This window comes from Spermophilus citellus (assembly GCF_964194105.1).
Source record: "Spermophilus citellus genome assembly, chromosome: 6".
Classification (NCBI taxonomy): Eukaryota; Metazoa; Chordata; class Mammalia; order Rodentia; family Sciuridae; genus Spermophilus; species Spermophilus citellus.
This window is the reverse complement of record NC_138187.1, coordinates 154,981,624-155,005,834: the sequence shown is the minus strand read 5'-3', so window position 1 is coordinate 155,005,834 and position 24,211 is coordinate 154,981,624. Positions and strand designations below refer to the sequence as shown.

Below are 24,211 nucleotides of genomic sequence, written 5' to 3'. Positions count from 1 at the left end.
ATTGGGTAAGCTGAGAAAAATCCAGCTGTGTTTTATTTTAAATTGCACTAATCAGAGTTCTTTTACTCCTTTTTATTTTCCTTCATTAGTGTATCTACTGTTGGGTGTTGGTTCCCCAGCCTTCACTTTTAGCTTTTAAGACTAATTTCAGATAGGGATGAGGGTTAAAGCAACATAGTAGTAACAGAAAGCCTCTTTTGCCCTGTAGTTTATCTCTTAAATAGGTCATAAGTAGCAGGTAATCTTCAACAGCAAAGCAATTAGATATTTAACCCTTATTTTCATGGTGCTGATGACATTAAAACAGAAATGTAAGTGGTGTTCCTTAGTTAGAAGTAAAATTGCCCTCTTGGAAGCATTTTTTCCAGTTAAATCAAGAAATATGGTATTTAGGCTGATGGTGCAGGGGTTAGGGGAATCAGAAAAAGAACCTGGCCAGGGATCGAGGGACTTACAACATCTACTTTTGAGGCTGGATTAGGTTTCTTAATGAAACCTAATGTCAGAATGGACTGGAAAAAAAAATTAGTTTTAAACTCATCATTCTCCCATTAAATTCTACTTTCCATTGGAGGAGTAAACTGTGGTGCCACATGGCTGCTCTAACTCTATAGATAGTAGATTGAAGAAAAATCAATTCATATGAAGATACAAGAAAAAGTAAAGACTTGGGGTTACCAATGCTTTTATATCAAAATATTTGCACAGAAAATGCTTCCCACCACCACCCTGAGCCATTCCCAGGCTACTCGATTTTCCTGTTTACTGTAATCTTGCTTCACTGGGAATTACTTCTGTCTTCACAGAGACACTGTCTTCCTAATTCAGGAAGGGCTTGCTTATTTATTCAGTAGTAATGTTGAACATGTGAGTAATTTGGCTTTTGATTCATGTGGGTATATATGCACATACTGAACAATGGGAGATTCTGAACTATGTATTAATAATCGAAATTTCAGTAATTAGGAAGAGTTGAATTATAATTCCAGACAGTTCACTATAATATGTTTATGGCTGCTATTGGAAGTTAGATTGCATTGGAAACACAATGAAAAAATAATTTTATCCACCTTCCTCTGAAAGAAGAACACATGTGTAACCCAGATAAGTTCATGGGTAAGCACAATAAGAAACAATAAGCTAGAGGAAACAGAAGTGTGAGAGAAAGATTTTACTTGCAAGATAGAATGTAGAAATACTTACTAGTGAGAGATTAAGAATCGTATATGAAGCAAGCTAAAGCTAATTAGATTTGTTCCTAATCAAATTTTTAATATATGAGATTCTCCTCTACCACCAGAGTTGCCTCAGTTTCTGCTCTACCAGCTTCGACTGAAAACTGTTAATGGAAATGGGTAGGGGCTTCAACATTCCTTCCTTTCTGTTTTAAAATAGTCACCTTTGCCAAGTTTGCAGAGCATATGCTCTGTGTCCTTCAAGCCGAAGCTTCTTCCTGCTGCCTTCCACGTCTAATCTCCTTATAGGTGTAGCACCATGGCAACAGGCCCAGCCTTGAGCCCAGGTACCTTGTTTGTGTTACCCAAGGGGCTAGATGCAGCCTGAAGGAAGAGAGGAAGGCATACTACTTGTCCTGCAGCGTTTGGATGAAGATGACTTCTTGTTCAGTGTTTGCCTTTCTGTTCTGCTTCTGTTGAAGACTTGAATAACACCTGGATAGCACGTATCCAAAGATGGTATCAGTAACCAAAGTCAGCAGGGAAACCATCTTCTATTGGTTTCTGTCTTCTAAACAGAGAATCGTTTTCTGAGATGTAGTTCAGAAAGTGACTTGCTATATTGGACATGTGGCATCGCTATGATTTGGGGTTGCACCACCAGGTGGCTGTACAATTGTTTCATGTAGGTAGACATTTATTTTGTTTGAAATAACTGTGTTTTAGAAAACTTTTCCTGGAGAATTTAAAAAGTAAAGGTTAGCTTTTGGGCATACCTTCTCCTGTTTACAATATAAATTAATCTTTCCTGGTAAAATGCTCACCCCTAGAACATGAGAGGCTTTTCCCTCCAGGAACTCTTTTTGAGAAAGATGGATTGAAATTGTTTTACATTCGTTTAAGAAAGATGTTAGTAGTGTCCCATTGCCCCACCCTGGCTTCGTGTAGCATATAGGGAAAGGTTATATGATATAATTAAAGCAAAAAAAATTTAGCATTTATTTATTTATAATTGATGTGCTATATTTGCAGCACATTACTAAAAACATGTCAATGTCTTACTCAGAAGCACAAAGAGAAATAAATGTGAAACTATTACAGTATTATATTTTTACATACATTATGGCATTAGTACCTTTTATGCTTACCTTGCCTTCTTAGTAGGATATATAATGTGGACTTCTTTACTTTAAAAATTGCTGAATATCAGAACACACATTTTTTTTCAGCCTAATCTTTAAATGGCAGTTGATTTTGTTGGGGAGAAAAGAATGGACTAATAAAGTCCTAGTAGTTTTAGATGTCTCTTATTTCATAGAGTTTGAAACAAATAGAAATGGAGAAAGAACAGTCTTTAATGCTAGTTTCTTGAATCTAGTTTCTTGAATCGTATAACTTTTTAACTAAATACTACTCTGGCATTAGTGTTTCAGTTCCATTTAATGTTACCCTGCTTATTTCAAGAAATGAATGAAGTAGTTTATTTAGTGTACTTTACAAAAACAAATGTCTTTACACAGGCATTTCTTTTTATTCTTATTACTTACTACTTCTACTTGAAATACATGTGTTTATTTCTGGGTGTTTCAGTCAATAAATACTATAATTATTGAGTAAAACTGCATAACCATTCAGTTCTGGATTCAGGAATATTGTACTTCATATTGTTTCACTCCTTTAATTCTTTCAAGAGGAAAGACTGTAATACCAACTCCTATAGTGACAAGAAGCATGATTCCCACATTCTTTTTTAAAACAACTAGGAAATAAAATCAGCCAGAACATTTGAACAGTGTCAACAAAGATCTGTTCTTCTATATGAAAGAGTTTGGGCATATTTTTTCATGGTGAGAACCTTTTTCAAGGCATTTTTTTTGTGTTATTCACATTTATACTGTGAAGCATGGATAGAAGTAAAACCTTGCCAGAAAAGAATTCCACATTGAGGTGGAAATCAGGATATTTCCCTTTGAGGGAGTCCTATGCTAAAAAGTTTGGCACTGTGTGTGTGTGTGTGTGTGTGTGTGTGTGTATTTATTCTGTCAGAGTAAAAAGAAACAAAATGAGGGTTCAACCACTATTTTGTCAGTGCTTTAAGAGGAGATATAACCTGAATAGCATAGATTTCTGCATCTTCCAATATAAGAATGAGGTTAAAAAATAATGTTTGTGGAGGAGCTTTGAGCTCCTTTGAGACTAGTAAAATTATTGTGTTTTTGTGCTTTGTTGAAAAAAAAATATGTCCATGTTCACATGGTTGTATGGTTATGTGTGCCACATGAATATGATTACTACTATTATTATAAAATTTTAATTTTTTCCTCCTTTACTTTTGTCTTTACATACTTGTTCATTTTTCACAAGCCTTCATTACACTAGACCCTCATTTCCTTGTTGGCCAAGGTAACTCTACCTGAAATATATTCTACATTTAGGGCTCGTGGGCTGCCTAAACTGAAAGAATCACGTTCTCATGAATCCTTGCTGAGCCCCTGCAGCGCAGTAGAATGTCTGGATCTTGGTCGAGGGGAGCCCGTAGCAGTAAAACCACTTCATAGCAGCATCCTTGGGCAAGACTTCTGCTTTGAGGTAAAAAACAAAAAATAAAAAGTAAGATTTTCTATCCAGTAACTTTATGATTTCATTACTGTCATGTTCTGATTTGATGATTTTAACTGCTTTTCTGTTGCTAAAAAAATTAACTAATTGTAAAGGAAAATTGGTAATTTATTAAACAAATTATATTTATAATTAAAGTTCTTAATGCTAGCATTTCATTCCTTTGGCCGTTGCCTGCATTTTAAAAAGTTGGGGGTTGAGAGTTTATCTCAATGGTAGAGCACTAGATTAGCACCAAAAAAGAAAAGGGGAGGGGGTGCTTAGTACATCTCAGCAGAGGTTACAGAACTAACAATAGCTTACTAAAATGTTAATTTTTTAGTATTGATAAGGATGATACCTACTATGTTGTTATTTTTCTCCTGAAATCCTAAAGTCCCAATTTTAATGTTTTTGGGGGGGAATTTGACTCAATATTTTTTTTAGCTACAATATAAGCAGTTTTAGATCAAGGCCTATGTCTTTATTCTATAATCCCCTGCACCTAGCTTGATCCCTAGCACATTGTAGGTGCCTAATTTCTTGAATGAACAAATTGCCCTTCATCAGAAAATAAGACTATCACATTTTATAAAGTAATTTCTCCTTCCCCAGCTAAATTTAAACAGTTGACTATTTGCATGTTAAATGTGAATATTGTGTGTGTGTGTGTGTGTGTGTGTGTGTGTGTGTGAAAGAGAGAGAGAGAGAGAGAGAGAGAGAGAGAGAGAGAGAGAGAGAGAGATTGTGTAAGTAATTATTAGGGTTAGAATTTAATTGAGTCCTATGCTAGATATTGTAGAAAGTGAAAGATATTTGGTTTCTGTCCTTATGAACCAACACTGCCCAAAAGAAATATAATGTAAGCTATATATATAATTTTAAATTTTATTTAGTCCAAATATTCTCATATCAGCATGTAATATAAAGTTATCAATGAGATATTTTTATATTCTACTTTTAATACTACATCTTCAAAATCAGAAGTTTTTATAATTACAGCACAACTCAATTTGGATCAGCCACATTTCAGGTACTCAGACACACCATGCAAGTACCTGCCATATCAGAACATGTAATCTAATTTGATTTACATAATTATGACCTGAGATTGAGTTAATGTGTGAGCAAACTTCAGCAATTTGGGCAGGTCATTTATTAATGTTCTTTTTAATAAAAATCATTGAAATGTTCCTTATTTATGGAACTCAATTTAACAGACTGTATAGTAAGCCCAGTGTTGGGTGGTTGGCAAATAGATGGGATATTTCTTCTTTTTTTTTTAATTTTTTTTTTAGTTGTCAATGGACCTTTATCTTTATTTATTTATTTATATGTGGTGCTTAGAATCAAACCCAGTACCTCACACATGCTAGGCAAGCACTTTACCACTGAGTCACAACCCCAGCCCTTTTTCTTTTAATATTTATGTTTTAGTTATAGGTAGACACAATATTTTATATTTATGTGGTGCTGAGGATCGAACCCAGTGCCTCACGCATGTGAGGTGAGCATTCTACCTCTGAACCACAACCCCAGCCCAGGATGTTTCATTTTTAAAGGATAGTTATGGTAGTGGTCAGGTTAACCTAATAAATGACTGGAAATCAACTAACTGGTTGAATTATGGGAGAGCAATGGATTCCAAAGACAGTAATACAATATTATTCACTCTCTTTAATTTCATTTAGTAGCAATCTATAATATTATAGCAAAGGAAGATTTGAGAAAGCTGATAAACTGTTTTGTGAAACTCTCTTCCTTTTATTAACTTATTTAACAGAATTGAGACTACTCATTTGCAGATAATTTAAGATGTGGCCTAAAAGATTTTTATTTTGAATTTTCTTAACCTAGGTCAGCTGAATTCTAAATAGCCTTTGTTTCCATACCTGGAAATAGGTGTGGATGCTACCTCGAGAACAAGTCAAAAGGCAGGTATAGATTTAGACATAATGAACTTCCACTAGCAAAGATCATTTTAGTTTCATGCAGTATTTTAGGTTCAGATGTATCCCTAACTCTTAAATGATATAACTAGGAAAAAAAAGAGTCTTACTTTCTTTTTCTTATTTCTAATCTTTATGTTGAAGGTCACCTACTTAAGTGGAAGTAAATGCTTCAGTTGTAACTCTGCTTCAGAGAGAGATAAGTGGATGGAAAACCTTCGAAGGACAGTTCAGCCAAATAAGGTAATAGTGACTTTGAGTGTCTAAAAAACCCACTTTGAAAGCATTAAATTGATAGAAGATAGCTGTAGTGATAACATCTTAATTTTTATAAAGCTTAACAGTTTTTAAGTGTATGTGCATGTTATGACATTTCAGTCTAAAAATAATTTTACTGCACATATTATTGTTATGATCTTACCAGTGTAGATAAGAACACTCAGAAAAGTTAAGTGACCTGCCCAAGTCAGAAGCAAGTATATAATAGAAGTGGAATTAGAACACAAGTTTGTTAACTATGTATCTCTTTTATATTTATAGAAATAAGTCCAGTTGCTACTAGTTTGTCTAAATGAGAATTTACTATTACAAGATAATTTTTTCATCACAAGTTAAATAGAATATATGTGGTTCCCTAAGATTCTAAGACATTCTTGTTTGAGCTAGCTATTATCTTAAAGTAATGAGATAGCAAATAATTTCATTATTTGTTGTCTACTCTTAATATAGAGTATGTGATCAATCGGCATCACTTTAAGAGGAAAATGTTCTTTTGAGATATCAGCTCACAAATTCAATTTTGTTGCCTCTTTGTAGGACAACTGCAGAAGAGCTGAAAATGTTCTCCGTTTATGGATCATTGAAGCCAAGGATCTTGCCCCTAAAAAGAAATATTTCTGTGAACTGTGCCTTGATGATACCCTCTTTGCTCGTACAACCAGCAAGACCAAAGCAGACAATATTTTCTGGGGAGAACACTTTGAATTCTACAGCCTTCCACCTCTTCATAGCATCACAGTTCACATTTATAAGGATGTGGAAAAAAAGAAAAAAAAGGACAAGAATAATTATGTAGGGCTAGTCAACATCCCCACTGCCAGCGTGACTGGTCGCCAATTTGTAGAAAAGTGGTATCCAGTGAGTACACCTACACCCAACAAAGGAAAGACTGGGGGACCTTCTATTCGGATTAAGTCACGTTTCCAAACTATCACCATTCTGCCTATGGAGCAATACAAAGAATTTGCAGAATTTGTCACCAGCAACTATACCATGCTGTGTTCTGTCCTAGAGCCAGTAATTAGTGTGAGAAATAAAGAGGAGTTGGCTTGTGCCTTAGTGCACATTCTTCAAAGTACTGGCAGAGCCAAGGTAAGTGGAAAAGGGAAATTGCATTACCTGTACCTGAAAGCTTTTCTCTAACCTCTACAAAGAGATGAAGATATGGATGCTGAGGAGATCCAAATTAGAGAAATGTGCATTGTTACTGGTCACAAAAGAAAGGGAGAAATAAGAGTTAAGAAAGAACCTGTTAGCAGTTCTTAGATTCAGAAAATATAGGATTTATAAAACTTAAAATATAAAATGGAGGAACCAATAAATATTCAAAAGTCCATTTTCATGAAAGACAGATACCATAACCAGCTCTTTATTATCTGGTAAAATAAATGGTATGATTGATATGATAATCCCACAGTGTGTTCAGATTCCTTATCTTTAGTTCTAAAGTGTCATACAGTGTTTTCTTCCCCACTATATTTTAAGATTAATGGATGTCTATAGCCCTTAAGCACAAAAGGAGGTATTCAAGAAGCATGGTGGGTGTTAGCAAGAGTACTCATGGGATTAAAATCTTCATTTGGGATAAAAATACCAAGGGATGTTATACAGTTGGTGGCTGTTTCATAATAGACTTATCTCATTTTATCCCATACAAAAGTAAAACTCAAAAAAAAAAAAAAGAAATATGCTAATTGTAAGAACAACAACCAGTTAATGGAGTCTTTGACCTATTGGGTACATTTATGTTCTTCAACCTTTAAATCTTAATTGGGCTGAGTCTCCAAGGTATTATAAGCAAACTGGTCATAGTAAGATTATATTTAAATCCATAGATGTTCACTCCTACAGTGATTTATTTAGAACCAAACAGTAAAATAAAGTGCTATTAAAATTTCTTGATATAAGTCAGAATGTATCAATATGTTAGATATTTAGTTCTTAGCTGATTATCTTCTTGCTGATTATAATTTTTGTGGTTAAATTTACTGATTCAAAATATTGAGCTTTCTGTTGTTAAAAAAAGTTTAAGAGTTGGGGTGAGGTGTCATTGAAATTTTGAGTCTGAAATTTTATGGATCTATTTTTTCTACTTCTTAGTTGCTGAAGGTTCAAGATGTACATGAGATTTTTTTAAACAAATAATATACAATTTATATACAATAAATGACACCCATTTTAAGTGCAGAAGTTCCGTGAGTTTTGACAGATTATGTACCTATTGAAACTACCACCTAATCAAGACACAGAATGTTGCCATCATCATTAAAAGTTCATTTTGCCCCTTACCATAAGTTTTAAAGGTGATTCCTAAGTCCACCATTCTTGATACATTGTTGACCTGCTCCAGAATAAATTGCATTAATGTTTAAAATGTCTAATTTTATAAATCAGCATATTCCCTCTTTTGATTGGGAGCCCTTGAAATATCCCCAAAATATTAACATTTACAATATTTGATGTTATCACATTTCCAACTGAACAATAATAAACACTGAATTTTGCAATAGGTTCTTTTAAGACTGTTGAGGAAGGAAGAGGCTGTTATTTCAGGGCTTTATTTCTTCTCATGCCCTTCTGAATGGATGGATGGATGAATGAATGGATGGATGGGTAGATGGGTGGATGAATGGGTGATTGGGCAGACAGATGGGTAGTTAGCCTAGAAAGTGAGTTCAAGTGATGAATTCAAGAAATTCCATGTTGACACTGTGAGCCAATCTGATGTTATATGTTGAACATTTGTTATATGTCACAAACTGTTAGGTGCTAGAGATATGGTGGTGAACAAAAATAGACCCTATCCTTGGCCTCATGGGGCTTGTAGTTTTCTGAGGAAAACATGAATCATATGAAAACATATGATTACAGAAATAAATGTGATATTGCAATGAGAAGTACAGAGGATAAAAAGATATGTAGCACTTACTATAGGAGTGTGGAGCAAGGAGACCTGATTAGTGGACGCGTAGGAGCAGTGTTGGTCAGGGAAGTCTTCACTGAGGAAACAATGTGTAAACTAAGAGCCCAAGGATCCCAGGAATTAGCTCTATGACAATGGGGGTGAGAGTGGAGCAGAACTGAGAACAGCATTTATAAGGCTTTGTGGTGAAAAGGGAACATTATATTTAGAAAGATTTGGTGTTATGAAAGGACCTTAAGAAAGAAAGAAAGAAAGAGAGAGAGAGAGGAAGAGAAAGGAAGAAAAGGCCCCTGATGCTAATGCTGGAACAGAATGTAGAGATTCCTGGTAGATGAGGCTGGAAAATAGATACCAGGAAATATAGACATTGACAGATTGCATTTAGAATTATGATCTTTTTCAAAAGTACAATGGAAAATCTCTGAAGAAATTCTAAACTTAGGGGTAGTGATACGTAAGATTTTTCTCCTGAGTGCCTTTTTTCTTTTCAGTGAATCTGGTAGCTTAAGTTTTAGAGCTGCATTCTAGGATGTCAGATATTTTGCTGGTCTCTTCTAATGTATATTATTTATTCAGTTAGTTTCTGCCTGATTGAACATTATTCTTCCAGGATTTTCTGACCGACTTGGTGATGTCTGAGGTGGATCGTTGTGGAGAGCACGATGTTTTGATCTTCAGAGAGAACACCATTGCCACCAAATCCATTGAGGAATACCTCAAATTAGTGGGACAACAGTATCTTCATGATGCACTGGGTATGGAAAAGGAAAATATCTGTTTTCTTTCCCTTTCAGTTTTAACTTGTTTCACCCTCATAAGATAAATTATTTAGTTTAGCTAACTAGAGTTTTAAGGTTTTAGTTTCAGCTGTGAGAAGTCTCCTCGGGAAAACAGTTTATTACAGTATGGGTGGAAATAGCCCTTCTGTATATGCAGCTAAGTTCCTGATTTTTACATATAACAATATTAGTGGGTGTTACTACTACATGAGAGGTGGCCTGTTTCCCCCAAGTGGTGAGTTTTAAATCATAGTACAAATATATTACCCAATTCTTAAAAAAAGTTAGCCTAACATTTGTTATCATGCATAACAAACCTCTAATCAAAACTGAAGAAACTCTTGCCAGACTATAGTTCCAAATTTCTGACTTCAAGGTCTAGAATTTTCTGTTGTTGTTGTTGCTTGTTGGCTTATTTTTTGTGCTACTGGGGCTTGAACCCAGTGGTGCCCTACACTGAGCTACTTCCCAACCCTCTGTTTTGTTTTGTTTTCTTTTTTGAGACGAGATCTCACTAAATTGTCCACTTTGGCCTCGAACTTGTGATCCTCCTATCTCAGCTTGAGTCACTGGGATTATAAATGTGCCACCACCACACCCAGATGGGGTTTTTTTTAACATAACAGATTTTTGTCCAATCATTAGCTCTTACTGGCTTGGCTGCTCACTTATTTCAGACTTGGTCATGAACTCAGTCATTAACTATTAGAAGTAGGGCACCATCTGGGCTCTGTGGTGTGTACCATTGCTGGCCTATAGAACCATGAAGTGAGCCATAAGTGAGTGATGTTATATATTCATTTTTGGAGTAATTTTAAATTTTCTAGTAGTCAATATAAAAAGAATAAAGAGAAGCAGGTTAAATAAACAGCATATTTTATATAACTCAGTGTATTCAAATATAACTTAACTAATCAATGTAGAAATTATTGATAAGGGATCTTATATTCTTCATATTCTGAAATTCAGTGAATAGTTTACAGTTACTGAAAATTTTAATTTGCACTAGCCGCATTTCTGGTGCCTCATTTCTGTTACACTTAGTAAAGGTATGTTGGTGACTGGAGATTCTTGTTCTTAAGGATCTTACAATATAGGAAATAAGAGTTTTCCCAGTAACCAAAGAAAGAGAAATCCTGTTTTCTCAAAGAATTTTTTAAAATTAATTTCAACTTGACAGAATTGTAAACTTTCCCTTATGGTGTGTGTATACCTAGAATGGTAGGAAGGTTGTAAAACATACTTTGGGCAAGAGCAATGACAGGGATTAGCATGGGAGGTTGAGGGGACTGCATGAACAAAAAGAGAGATAAGAGAGTTGGACGCAGTGACACAAGCCAATAATCTCAGCTTCTGGGAAGCTGAGGCACTGAGGCAGAAGCATTGCAAGTTTGAGTCCAGCCTCAGCAATTTAGCAAAACCCTGTCTCAAAATAAAAAATAAAAAAGGAGTGTGGATATAGCTCAGTGGTAAAGCACTGCTGGGTTCAATCCCCAGTACCAAAAAAAAAAAAAAAAAAAGAGGTGAAAGAATCAGGCATTATGGAATAAACCATTAAGTGGCAAAAGGACATGAAAGAGATAAGTGAACAACAACAAACAATTAGAAAATAATTAGAGCCAGTATTTTCAGATCCTAATTAAAGATTTTTATTTTGTAGGAATCATTAGAAAGCAACTGAAAGTTTTGAGTATGTTATTTTCAATGAAATTAATGTAAGATTAATTAATGTAAGATTAATTTCAATGAAATTAATGTAAGATGGATTGACAAAGAAAGCAACTGAATGCAGAAATCATTTAAGAAGCCTGGGGCTGGGGTTGTGGCTCAGTGGTAGAGCGCTTGCCTAGCATGTGGGAAGCCCTGGGTTCAAACCTCAACACCACATAAAAATAAACAAACAAAATAAACGTATTGTGTACAACTAAAATAAAAATATTTTAAAAACTATAAGAAGCCATTGTAATAAGCAAGGCAAAAAATAATGAGATTGTAATGAGGCAATCTCTGCAAATAATAATAGAGAAAAGATGGATATGAGAAATGTTAAAGTTGAACTGATAGGACTTGGCAGCTTTTTCAGTTCATGGAAAAGTAGGAAGTAGGAAGGTTCAAGTGTTATCTAGAATTCTGGACCTTTGGGAATGTGAGGGGTATGATGAGATTCTTAACAGAAATTATAGAAATAGTTGGTTTGGAAGAGAGGAATTGTTATTTGAAGTTCTGGTAGGAAATCTCAGGGATTTTAGGTAAGAAAGCAAGCCAGGACATCTGTCTAGCTGGCTGTTGGAAATTTGGACCTAACTTACCCATGTGAAGGGGAAAAAATGAATCTATGAGGTTACCAGAGCAGGAAAACACATGAGCCAAAGACAGATCTCACAGTGCACAGATCTCTGGGTTTATCCAAAAGATCAGAGAGAGAATGCCAAAGAAAGAAAGAAATGAAGAAAGAAAACCAGGGAAACACTAAGTCCTAGATAACAGTAGAGAGCATTCCTACTTATCTTCAACTCTAGTTGCATACTGCAGTTTAAGGTCTAATAGTAATTGATGAGAGGAATAGATGGATTTTCACTGACATTAGGAAAGGTACTGAAAGATTATTAGTCTCATTTACATAAAGAGCTTATTACAATCATAAATTATATGTCATGGTTCACTTTAATTTCTGTTGTCTTATACAAATCAACAACGAGACACCTCAAACAATATTCTCCATTCGATGGACATAGGGATGAAATTTGTTGACTACCTCCTTTGAAATCAGATATTCATATTCTAAAAATCAAAGTGGGACAGGATTTCTGAGTGAAATAATTTCCAAATTGAATTGTGGATACAAGTCCTTTGATATGACGGTGAATAATTAAATATCTGATTAACTCAATGAGGCATGAAAATAGTTCAGTAAACATGGGAAGAAATTCAGGTAACCCCTCCAAGATCTCTGCTACCTTATCTGTTCTCTAAGAAACAGGTTGCTGAAAATGGCTGCTGCTTCTAAGAACATAAACAGAAACAATTGGCAACCTTATTCAAAACAGGGGTTGGATTGTCTTCTTCCCAAAGTTTTGTTATGTTTCATACACCTTAAACAAAAAAATAGATGCATCTGTCTTTGAAAAATTCTCAGAGGGAATTGATATTGCCAGTCAACCTGTTCTTTAGCCTGCCTTCATTTATCTTAATAAAAGCATTACTCTTTACTGCACGGTCTCTGCCTCATTTAGGTTTAAATCTTCCATCTGTTAACCCCCTTTACCTACCGGATTGAAGTGATTCATGTTGGTGTCCTATGACACACAGGAAATACCATCTGTGAGACACATGAAATAAGTCCCTCAAAAGGTCCAATTTTCACCCTGGTGAAAATTGATAAAAGCAGATTTCTATAGCCATACCTTTTAACCTTTTCCTAACACATGAAATATTAGTGCTAGGTAATAGTTAATGCTTTTCATAAAGAACACATCATAGAACATTCTGGACACAAACTAACATTTAAACAACCTAAGCACCTAGTTAGGCTCTGATTATTTTCAAGGCTTCCTAGTCTAAGTAGTGGATCCAGGATTTTGATCCCAAATGTGTCTGGCTGCAAAGCCTTTACTTTTTCTATGCACTACCACCTTTTCTTTTTTATTTTTTTTATTTGTTCTAATTAGTTATACATGGATGCATTTTGACATATTTTACACAAATGGAGCACAACTTCTCATTCCTCTGGCTGTACATGGTGCAGAGTCACTCCAGTAGTGTAATCATACATGTAAATAGGGTAATAAATGTCTGTCTCATTTACCATCCTTCCAATCCCTACAGCCCCATATCCCTCATACCCCTCAACACAAACCAAAGTTTCTTTCCTATCCCCTTGCCCCACCATGGATCACCATCCACTTGTCAGAGAAAATATTTGGCTTGTGGTTTTTAGGGATTGGCTTATTTCACTTAGCATGATATTCTCTAGTTTCATCCATTTACTTGCAGATGCTATAATTTTATTCTTCTTTAAGGCTGAGTAGTATTCCATTGTATATACGTACCATTTTCTTTATCCATTCATCTGTTGAAGGGCATCTAAGTTGGTTCCATAGTTTAGCTAATGTGAATTGAACTGCTATAGATATTGATGTGGCTACATCACTCTAGTATGCTGATTTTAAATCCTTTGTGTATAAACCGAAGAGTGGGATAGATAGCTGGGCCAAGTGGTGGTTCCATTCCAAGTTTTCTGATGTATCTCCATACTGCTTTCCATAGTGGTTTACTAATTTGCAGTCCCACCAGCAATGAATGAGTGTATGTTTTTTCCCACTTCCTCACCAACATTTATTATTGCTTGTATTTTTGGTAATTTCCATTCTGACTAGAGGGAGATGGAATCTTAATTTTGATTTGCATTTCTCTAATTGCTAGAGATAATAAACATTTTTAAAGTTTTTTTTAGTTGTTGATTGACCTTTATTTTATTTATTTTTATGTGGTACTGAGAATTGAACCCCATACCTCACACATGCTAGGCAACCGCTCTACTACTGAGCCACAACCCCAACCCAATGAACATTTTTTGATCGATTATATTTCTTCTTCTATAAAGTGTCTTTTCGGTTCCTTAGCCCATTTATTGATTGGGTTATTTGGTTTTTTGGTATTGAATTTATTGAGTTCTTTATATATTCTGGAGATTAATGCCCTATCTGATGTGTGTGTGTGGTAAAGATTTTTTCCATTTTGTAGGTTCTCTCGTCATATTATTGATTGTTTCCTTTGCTGAGAAGAAGCTTTTTAGTTTGGATCCATCCCATTTATGGGATCTTGATTTTACTTCTTGTACTTTAGGAGTCTTGTTAAGGAAGTCAGGTCCTAAGCCAACATGATGAAGATTTGGGCCTACTTTTTCTTGTATTAGACATAGGGTCTCCATTCTCATGTCTTTGATCTACTTTTGAGTTGATTTGTGGACAGGGTAATACCCAGAATAGCCAAAGCAATTCTTAGCAAGAAGAATGAAGCAAGAGGCATCTCAATACCAGACCCTAAACTATACTACAGAGCAATACTAACAAAAACAGCCTGGTGTTGGTACCAAAATAGACATGTAGATCAGTGATACAAAATAGAAGACACAGAGACAAATCCACATAAATACAGTTATCTCATACTAGAAAAAGACACCAAAAACATACATTGAAGAAAAAATAGCCTCCTCAACAAATGGAGCTATGAAAATTGGAAATCCATATGTAACAAAATGAAATTAAACCTCTGTCTCTCACCACCACCTTTTCTGAGTATCAGTTTGCTTCTTATTCTCCAAGCATGTTTCTTCCAAATTTTCATTTACCATCCTGTCATAGCTATTTTTAAAAGCTTTCATTTACCTTAGTACTAACAATTTTGATATAAAAATGTTTCCTATTTCTACTGCTACTTGATTTGGTAGGAATTATTGCTCACCTTTAAGAAGTGTTATAACTAACGTAAATCTCAAATAATAGAAGGATCCTTGAAAGCTCCACTCTTCTTTAATAAAGACCTGTTAAAGGAAACCAGAATACATCCTGCCATCTCTGATAAATGTTTTTTGAAGTTAGACCCGGTCGTGTATGCCTGTAATCCCAGCAGCTGGGTAGGCTAAGGCAGGAGGATCGTGTGGTCAGAGCCAGCTTCAGCAACTCAGCAAGATCCTGTCCCTAAATAAAATATCAAAAAGAACTGAGGATGTGGCTCAGTGGTCAAGTGTCCCCAGTACACCCCCCCCAAAAAAAAAATGTTTATTGAGCTCCAGAAGGCCTTCTGGAGTTTCATACAGGGTTAACATTTGACCTCTCCGGTGCTATCTCAAAGTTAAAATTAGAATGCTTCAAGAGTTATTCAAGGTGATAGGGATTTGAACATGATTCGAAGCTTGTTCTTAACCTCCAAACGTATTCATTCTAGAAATGAGACAGAAATGAATAAATAAGCACAAAACAGTATAAAATTTGGAACACTAGAAGCATACAGGTATGGTATGTAGTAGAGGATGAATGGGTAAGGTAATGATTTGGTTTTTTTGGAGAATACTAGGTGTAGCTTTATATGGGATAGGTTGTATAAGGGCTTCTAGCTAAATTTCTGTGGGAAAACATTAGGGTATATAAAAAGGGACCTGCTATAATTTTTGCCAGATTAAATGACTGTCCCCATTATAAGCAATAAGTCTAGAGAGCCTCACTCACCTCTGTGGGGTTGGAGTTAGGGTTAGGGTTAGACTTGGCACCCACATGGCCCCTAGGACCTTACTTAGGTGGGCTATTCAATCTTGCTTGGGTTGTTTTTCTATGATAATTAGTTTCTCTGGTAAAGGTAGCCTTATAACAAATTACAGGTTTGTGCTAATTTATGGGTTCTAGTAAAAGATAACTACCTTGTTTAAAGTCATATTGTTACTATTTTTATAAATACTATATTGATGATGTTAGTAGTTGCTATTATTCTACTTCCAGGTTAAAGAAAATAAACATGGTATGTGGGATATGAGAACTATTAGGTTCCAAAACAGTGAACTTTTGTGAGCAGTCTTTTGTGATTCCCATATGAAGTCTGAGGAAAAAAAAATTCCCATTATAGATTTTAGGACAGAAATCCTAAATCCTTTTATCCTATTCAGGAAGATACTAAATATAGTTATATTTTCTGTCATCTTTTCTCCTCAAATAGGGGAGTTCATCAAAGCTTTGTATGAATCGGATGAGAACTGTGAAGTGGACCCCAGCAAATGTTCATCTAGTGAACTGATAGACCATCAAAGCAACCTAAAAATGTGCTGTGAACTGGCTTTCTGCAAGATCATCAACTCGTACTGGTGAGCTGGTGTCCATGGTAGACCCTTGCTCGTGGAACTTAAATTTTTTCATATAAAAGTCATCACAAAGGGAGGACTTAAGGGAAAAATTGAAAGTTACCTTAATATATTCCTAAAATATAAATCTCCATTTTAAGCAGATATTCTCCTTTTTTTTTTAGCTTTGCCACAATTAATTTTACTGAAAAATCTGTGTGTCCTTAGCACACAAACATGATTAATGTTAAATTTGCATTGATGTCTTTGCCCACTGAGAATGCATGAATATTGAAAAGAAAGGGATTTGGGGAGAGGAACATTGGGGAACACAAGAGAAAAACAGATCCTAGTTCAATCCATGGACACTAATGATAACCATTGAGAAGCAAATGCTGAGAAACATTTTTTTTTCTTTTTTGGTATTGGGATTTGAAGTTGAACCTGGGGGCACTTCACCACTGAGCTCTGCCTCTAGTCCTTTTTATACTTTTTATTTTGAGACAGGGTCTTGCTAAGGGCCTTGCTGAGGCCAGCCTTGAATTTGCAATCCCCGTCTCTACATCCATGTCACTGAGATTATAGGCATGCACCATCACAGCCTACGAGAAATATTACTTCTTGAAGGGGAGTGTACAAAGGGTTCAACCATTAAAATAAACATCATTTTGCTAGTTGCTCTTGAGGCATAGGAAAACAGGACAGAAGAAGGCCTTCTGGAGTTTCATGAAGGGTTAACATTTGACCTCTCCGGTGCTATCTCAAGGTTAAAATTAGAAGAAGAAAACAAATAACTAGAAGGATGCTGACCATCTAGTACACTGTGCTTCACTGGGAGTTTAAATACCCATCCAGGATGGTATGCTTCAGCAGACCTCACAGTTTTTAAAAGCTTTCACTTACCTTAGTACTAACAATTTTGATATAAAAATTGTTTCATATTGATTTTGTAAGAATTATTGCGCACCTTTAAGAATTGTTATAACTAGCCTGAACCTCAAGTATCCTTGAAAGCTCCACTCTTCTTTAATAAAGAACTGTTAAAGAAAACCAGAATACAATGCATAGTTTACCTTTTTGTTGTTTTTGTTGAAAGAAACTCTGATCTCAATTATAAAGTTTAGAAGTGGAGATTTACGTTTGCCTAAATCTGTAAAATATAAATAGCATGAGTTATTAAAAACAGCCACTTTCCACAAAATGGATAAAGACTAAATTCAAATGCAGAAAATATTCAAATTTTATAGTAATAAAAATTTCAATTTTTATTTAATAGAAAAAATAAGTATTCAGAATGGCCAATTTTGAGATTGAGGAATGTGGGCACTGATGTTTGTCTTGCTGGTTTGGGGATAATTTGATATATGTATATAAATAAAAATGTTTATTTCCTTTCTTCTAACAGTTCATAAGCGAAGTACTTTTGAACTATCTATATAATCTTTCCCATAATTTTAATTCTACATCCTCTAAAACCCCAAAGTATTTTTCTAGCTTTCTAAAGTATTTACTAATGTTGAATAGGTGTGTTCATGAATTTTAGTCATTGCTGTACCCCCAGAAATTGGTGAGATTGTGGAAGATTTTTGATGAACAATCTTTAGAGAGATTATAGTAAGCTGTACTAGATGGTTTCATCAGGAGTCTCATGACATTTATCCTTTTTGCAAAACTAAATATACATTAATTCAGAGTTTTGTAGTTTCCAGTCTCCATTTGGTTTTCTGTGACTTCCTCACCACCTCTCTGCCATGAATTGGGCAGATCCTCATCTTTGCGTGTCTCCTAGGTCATCCTTATAGCCTGACTGTAATACAGAGGTGGGCTGAGTCAGAGTGGGAACATTTGTGCTTTCATGGGTTATGATATTTTTGTATTTAGAGGTTTTTAATTTTTTTTCCCTTCCCCAGTGTTTTCCCTCGTGAATTGAAAGAAGTGTTTGCATCATGGAAACAGCAGTGCCTGAACCGCGGCAAGCAAGACATCAGTGAGCGGCTCATTAGTGCCTCATTGTTTCTCCGTTTTCTTTGCCCAGCCATTATGTCTCCCAGTCTCTTCAACCTTATGCAAGAGTATCCTGATGACCGTACATCTCGGACTCTAACTCTTATTGCCAAGGTCATTCAGAACCTGGCCAACTTTGCCAAGTAGGTGATGCTACCTACCATAACCACTCTAAAAACACATGGTTTTAAAAAAAAATAACATGAGTCCTAAAATTTGGATCAGACTGATGAGCCTCATTACTCCCTATTACCAGATTTTTTGTTATCAATAAAAATTGAAAAACAGCAAAAAATTGGAAGTAAATATTAAATAACCATGGTATACACATTCAGTAAAATATTCATAGCCACTTAAAACATTGCTTTCAAAGAACAAAAATATGGAAAATGTTGAAGATAAAATTAAGTGAAAAGTACTAAAAAAAAGGACGATATAACATGATACATATGTTATAATTCTAGCAATATGAAAACACAAGAATCTAAGGAAGAACAGTCAGATAAATTTTATGGTTAGATTGTCCAAAACAACTAGCCTGTTTCCTAAAAGATAATGTTAAGAAAATGCATAACTAACTAGAACAAATTTTAAAAAATTAAAAAGAAAATGCAAAAGATGAAAAGGTACTGTGTAGATCAAAGGAGGATAAACACAGTACTTGAAACTTGGATTTTTTTTTTATATTTTTTTCCCTTTGTTGTTGATAGATCTTTATTTTATTTATTTTTACATGGTATTGAGAATCGAACCCAGTACCTCACACATGCAAGGCAAGTGTGCTACTGCTGAGCCACAGTCCCAGACCAAAACTTGGATTTTAAATTGAAAAAAAATCTGTATAAACATTATTTGGGGGACAATTGGTAGAATTTAAATATGGACTGTAGATGATTCATAAATCATGTTTTTAAAGTTTTAGTATGAAGATGGCATTGACTTATGTAGTGATAGTCCTTTTTTCTGAATAAAATGATGCTAAGTATTCAGAGGTTTAATTTCTGTAACTTAGTTTAAAATAGTTCAAAAAATAGCATAATATATATAGAAGAGTGAAAGCAAATTTGACAAAATTTTAACATTTGGTTTATGTAGATGAAAGATATATAGTGTTCATTGTGTATTTTAACCTTTTTTAAAAAAAAATTTTTTTTAAAAGTTAGGAGACTATAATTGTACTTAAATGTAAATAGCAGATATGTTTTAGTAGGTAAATGGATGTACCCATAATTTATCTTTCTGAAGAAAGAAAAATGAAACATTTTTCATTGTTTTTAACTTTTTCTTCAGTAAGTTTGTATTGTTTTATAGTTTATTGAAAATAATAACTGGGAAAGAATTCACACTTGCAAAATTGATCATAGATGTTTTTAATATTAAGGCTTAAAAACAAGTTTCTATTAGTAGTATGTTGAAGAAAATAATTAAAACTTTAATGAAACAGGATTTTTTAGTATAAATTGTGATTTTTTTTATAAGTCCACTATTTTAATTTTGTGTACCCTGTATATAAGCCAAAGCAGAAATATAACATACTTACCCATATTTGAGCTAATTCTGATAAAAAATTATTTCTAGTTTATTTTTGAACAAATTTTTTTATAGACTTAAATAGTCTCTGAAGATAGCTAGAACCTATTTAGTAGAAATAATGAACACAACCAAAGGCTTAAAGAAGAAAAAGAATAAGTAGTTTCCCCTTATCCAAGATTTAGCTTTCCAAGGTTTTAGTTTTACCCATGGTCACCCATGATTCAAAAATATTAAATTAAAGATTTCAGAAATAATAAGTTTAAAATTAAATGCCATTTTGAGTAGCATAAGGAGATGTCATGCTGTCCAGCTCTGTCTCACACAGGGCATGAATCATACCTTTGTTCCGTGTATTCATGTTGTATTTGCTACCAACTTATTGTTAGTAACCATCTTGGCTGTCAGATTTTCGAAGTATCATAGTGCTTATTTTACTTAACAGAACAAGAGTTTTGATGTTAGAAATTCAGAGATGCTAAAGAGAAGCTATAGAGGCTGTGTTTAAGTGAAAAGGTGAAAGTTTATCATAGTTATGTATGTATGGGGGAAAGCATAGTATATATAGGTTCTATACTACTCACAGTTTCAGGCATTCATTGAAGGTCTTGTACTAAATACCATGGATAAGGGGGAAGAAGTGAAATACTGTATAATGTATTTAGGAAACTTTGAAGAAACAATCAATATTAAAATTTACACTGGTGAACATTTAGTCGATAAATAAGGGCTATATCATAGAGAGCTTTAAATACCAGAGCAGGGGGAAATGAGTCTAGGCTTAACCCTATAGTGAGAATAGAAAGCTATTCAGTTTTTTGGTATATATTAAATATTAAGAAACTAGATTTTTTTAAGGCTGCAGGGAATGTAACTCAGTGATAGTTCACTTTCCTAGCATGTTGGAGGACCTGTGTTCTGTCATCCCCAGTACCACTCAAAAAAGAAAAAATATATTTTAGTACTCTCATTTACAGAAAAACAAAATGAGTTATTATCTCTACAATTTTTTTTAATTTTTATAACTCTGTGTAAAGTCAACTTAAAATGATCATCTCTCTTTTCTTTCTCATTTTCTCACTCTCTGTGTCAGGTTTGGTAACAAAGAGGAATACATGGCATTCATGAATGATTTTTTAGAACATGAATGGGGTGGAATGAAGCGCTTTCTCTTGGAGATTTCTAATCCAGACACCATCTCAAACACCCCAGGCTTTGATGGTTACATTGATCTGGGCCGAGAGCTTTCAGTTTTGCATTCCTTACTGTGGGAAGTAGTTTCCCAACTTGATAAGGTAAAGTAGGCTGGATGAGTGATGGGAACTGGGAGATAGTGCATCTGTTCGGTGCATCTGAATTCTGGAATGAGAACACTACCCTTTCTGCTAATTGAAAGCAACCTTTTGCCCTAGATATCAGAAAGCAAATGGTTATCATTGCTGAGTAAATATTGTGATCTGCAGCCGTGAAATTCTAGAAAGTAATGAAATCATTAACATTTTTAAAATAATTAACTGAGTTAATGAAACATATTTCTATAAATTCATATATAATACATATCTGAAACTTGCCTAGAAATTAATAGCAAATATTGGTACATACATCCTTATCATGTATAAGATGATATGAAATTTCATTCTAGTAATTTCTAACAAAAGGACAGACATAGGAAATGCTGTTTATCATGTTTATAGCTTTACCTATGAAAATTTTTTTTATTCTACAAGTTTAAGTTTATAGTTATTAGTGATGAGTCTTATGGGGTATGAAAATCCTATTTTTTCTACAGATATGAATTAAGAATATATAAATCTATTATTTACTTATTTTCTGACAGAAAGAATGTTATTATGTGTTAATTATTCTATTAATAAGTAAATATAAAGCATGCCAATCATTTTCTTTCTTCTGGAATTTGACAAAAAAAGAACAGACTTATAGTAGAAAAAGTTTAGTACTATGTTAGAGTAATTGCAAAAACAAAGTTATTTTTCTGTAATGAATTGTTTTCCTCCATTTTCCTATTAATTATAGAAATGTTATATTAATAAAAATTAGAGAGGAATAAAACCTACTAACAAAGGTCATTTTCCTGAGGAAATATAAATGGAAGTGTGTCCACTGGTGCTTAAAACATTTAGAAGACAATAAACCATTCCATATTCTCAAGAACCTATTCTTCATTTTTAAAAATGCAAGCTATATTTTAAGTTGCAGCTCTGTTGAGGGTAAATTTCTTTATTATGAATCATGGTTCAACATTATTCAGCAAGTAAAGAGATTCTTCAGAGGCATTCATTAAATTCATTCAGAAAAGTCTATTGAATGTTGAAAAGATAAAGAACACCCAAAGGCAGCCATGTAAAACTAACAGTTGAGATGGCCCCATGAGACCCCATGAGAAAAATTCCCTAAAGAAAAAAAAAGGATTGAGATAGATAAAGCAAATACTGAAAAATTTTTCTTTATTGAATAACTTCATTGCATATATGGTTATCTTGTGAATAGTCCTGACTTATTCAAGATCAAAGTCTTTTTAACAGGCTTTGATACATAAACATACTTTCTCCTTTTTAGTCTCTGTTTAAAAAGTAAATATCTCATAGACAGAATTTCCCCTATTCATTGTTTAAATAAAAAGGAAATTACATTATTAATGGAAACAGCTGGGAATGGGTCAGGGTTCCCAAGATTGACTAGGATAGTGGATGGCAGTATCAACTAACTGCATGTCTTGCAGTGCTCTGGATCCTTGTGTGCAGCATCTTGTATGTCAGCATGAGTTTCTTTTCTCACATGATCCTTTTTCTTTGGAAGTTTCATCACACTAGCCAGTCCTCTGGTCTCAAAGTTCCTTTTGGTTAGAAGGTATTTGGTTCCTCCCCTCCCCTTCCCCACCTTGGTCTGTTAGCTACTCAAAGATTTAGTTTGCTTTGCATGCCTACTTTAGTTGGAATGGCAATAGTTTGATTATTTTGAGCATGACTTTTTATTTGCATAATCCTAATTTCTATTTCCTTTCTTTCCTCAATGTCTGCTGCACCTTGTTTCGCCTCCTCCATTCATCTCGACGTCATGATTTCGCTGCTCCATAACAATGCATTATGAACCTGCCACTCCCATACGCAAATACCTACCCTTCCCTCAACCTACACCCCTCCAATCAATGGGCATCGTTGTCCCAAAAACAATCTGTGGTGGATGTCACAATGCTTATTATCCAATCAGGGTGAAAATTCCTTCCTACAGGCGACCGTGGCAAAACTGGGTCCTCTCCCTCGTGTTCTTGCTGATATTACTAAGTCCCTGACTAATCCTACGCCAATACAACAGCAACTGAGACGCTTCGCTGAGCATAACTCTAGTCCAAACGTCAGTGGAAGCCTCTCCTCTGGGCTGCAGAAAATATTTGAAGACCCCACTGACAGGTATGCAAGAGAGGGTTTGTACTACTCTCAGAGAAAGATAAAGTTTAAATTTAGCAGAAATCTCTTTGACTCATTTGTTGAATTTGCAATAAGTTTATAAGCAATTAAAGAAAATCATTTGAGATAAATCCAATTGTTATAAAGCACAAGATAGGATAACATTTTTTAGAATGATAGTATAGAGTTATATTCAGTAAATGCATTCAAAATCTATATCGTGCTTTATGGAAGATTAGGAATTTATGAAATTGATGTTTTTGTGTGGTATAGCACTCAAAACTCTGAAAGACCATCAGTTAAAGCCATTTTATAGCTGATTGTGTCAACTAGACAGGTACATACAACATTGTTGCTTAGACTTCTATTCCGAATTGGCAAGGTTTGTTCCTTTAGCAGAGACCCTTTGGTTGTCTACTCACAGCTGCTTCTCTTGAAGGTTTAAATGGAACTAAGTATAAATTAGAGGATTTAAATCCAAGTGGATTATTATTGGAATTCTAGTAAAAACTAAAGATTGTGATGGGGTAGTATTCTGTACCTTTAAAGAAAAAGTAAAAATGCTAGATTTTATTCTAAGAATTGTAATGATGAAACCTGAATTTCTAAAGAAAGTTTAGGTGTCCATATTGAGCTTCTAAAGCTTCAGAAAAGTTTCCAAAATTAAAGAATCTTAACTATGTTGAATTTGCTCTCAAGAGTAACCTAGGATCCTTTCCT

The 24,211-nt window shown here is 34.4% G+C and overlaps 1 protein-coding gene across 4 annotated transcripts in view; it reads left to right on the top strand.

Moving 5' to 3' along the window:
• Positions 1-24,211, top strand: part of RASAL2 (RAS protein activator like 2) — a 357,274-nt gene that overhangs the window by 310,521 nt on the left and 22,542 nt on the right. For 2 of the 4 annotated variants that reach the window (XM_081300551.1, XM_081300550.1), the window contains exons 6-13: positions 3,611-3,764; positions 5,867-5,965; positions 6,539-7,093; positions 9,535-9,679; positions 16,412-16,556; positions 18,443-18,679; positions 21,160-21,361; positions 23,316-23,494. In XM_081300551.1, coding sequence (XP_081156677.1) covers positions 3,611-3,764; positions 5,867-5,965; positions 6,539-7,093; positions 9,535-9,679; positions 16,412-16,556; positions 18,443-18,679; positions 21,160-21,361; positions 23,316-23,494 — 1,716 coding nt within the window. Of the gene's footprint in view, positions 1-3,610; positions 3,765-5,866; positions 5,966-6,538; positions 7,094-9,534; positions 9,680-16,411; positions 16,557-18,442; positions 18,680-21,159; positions 21,362-23,294; positions 23,495-24,211 lie in introns of all 4 variants that reach the window. The other 2 variants (XM_081300549.1, XM_081300548.1) reach the window with 1 other exon arrangement.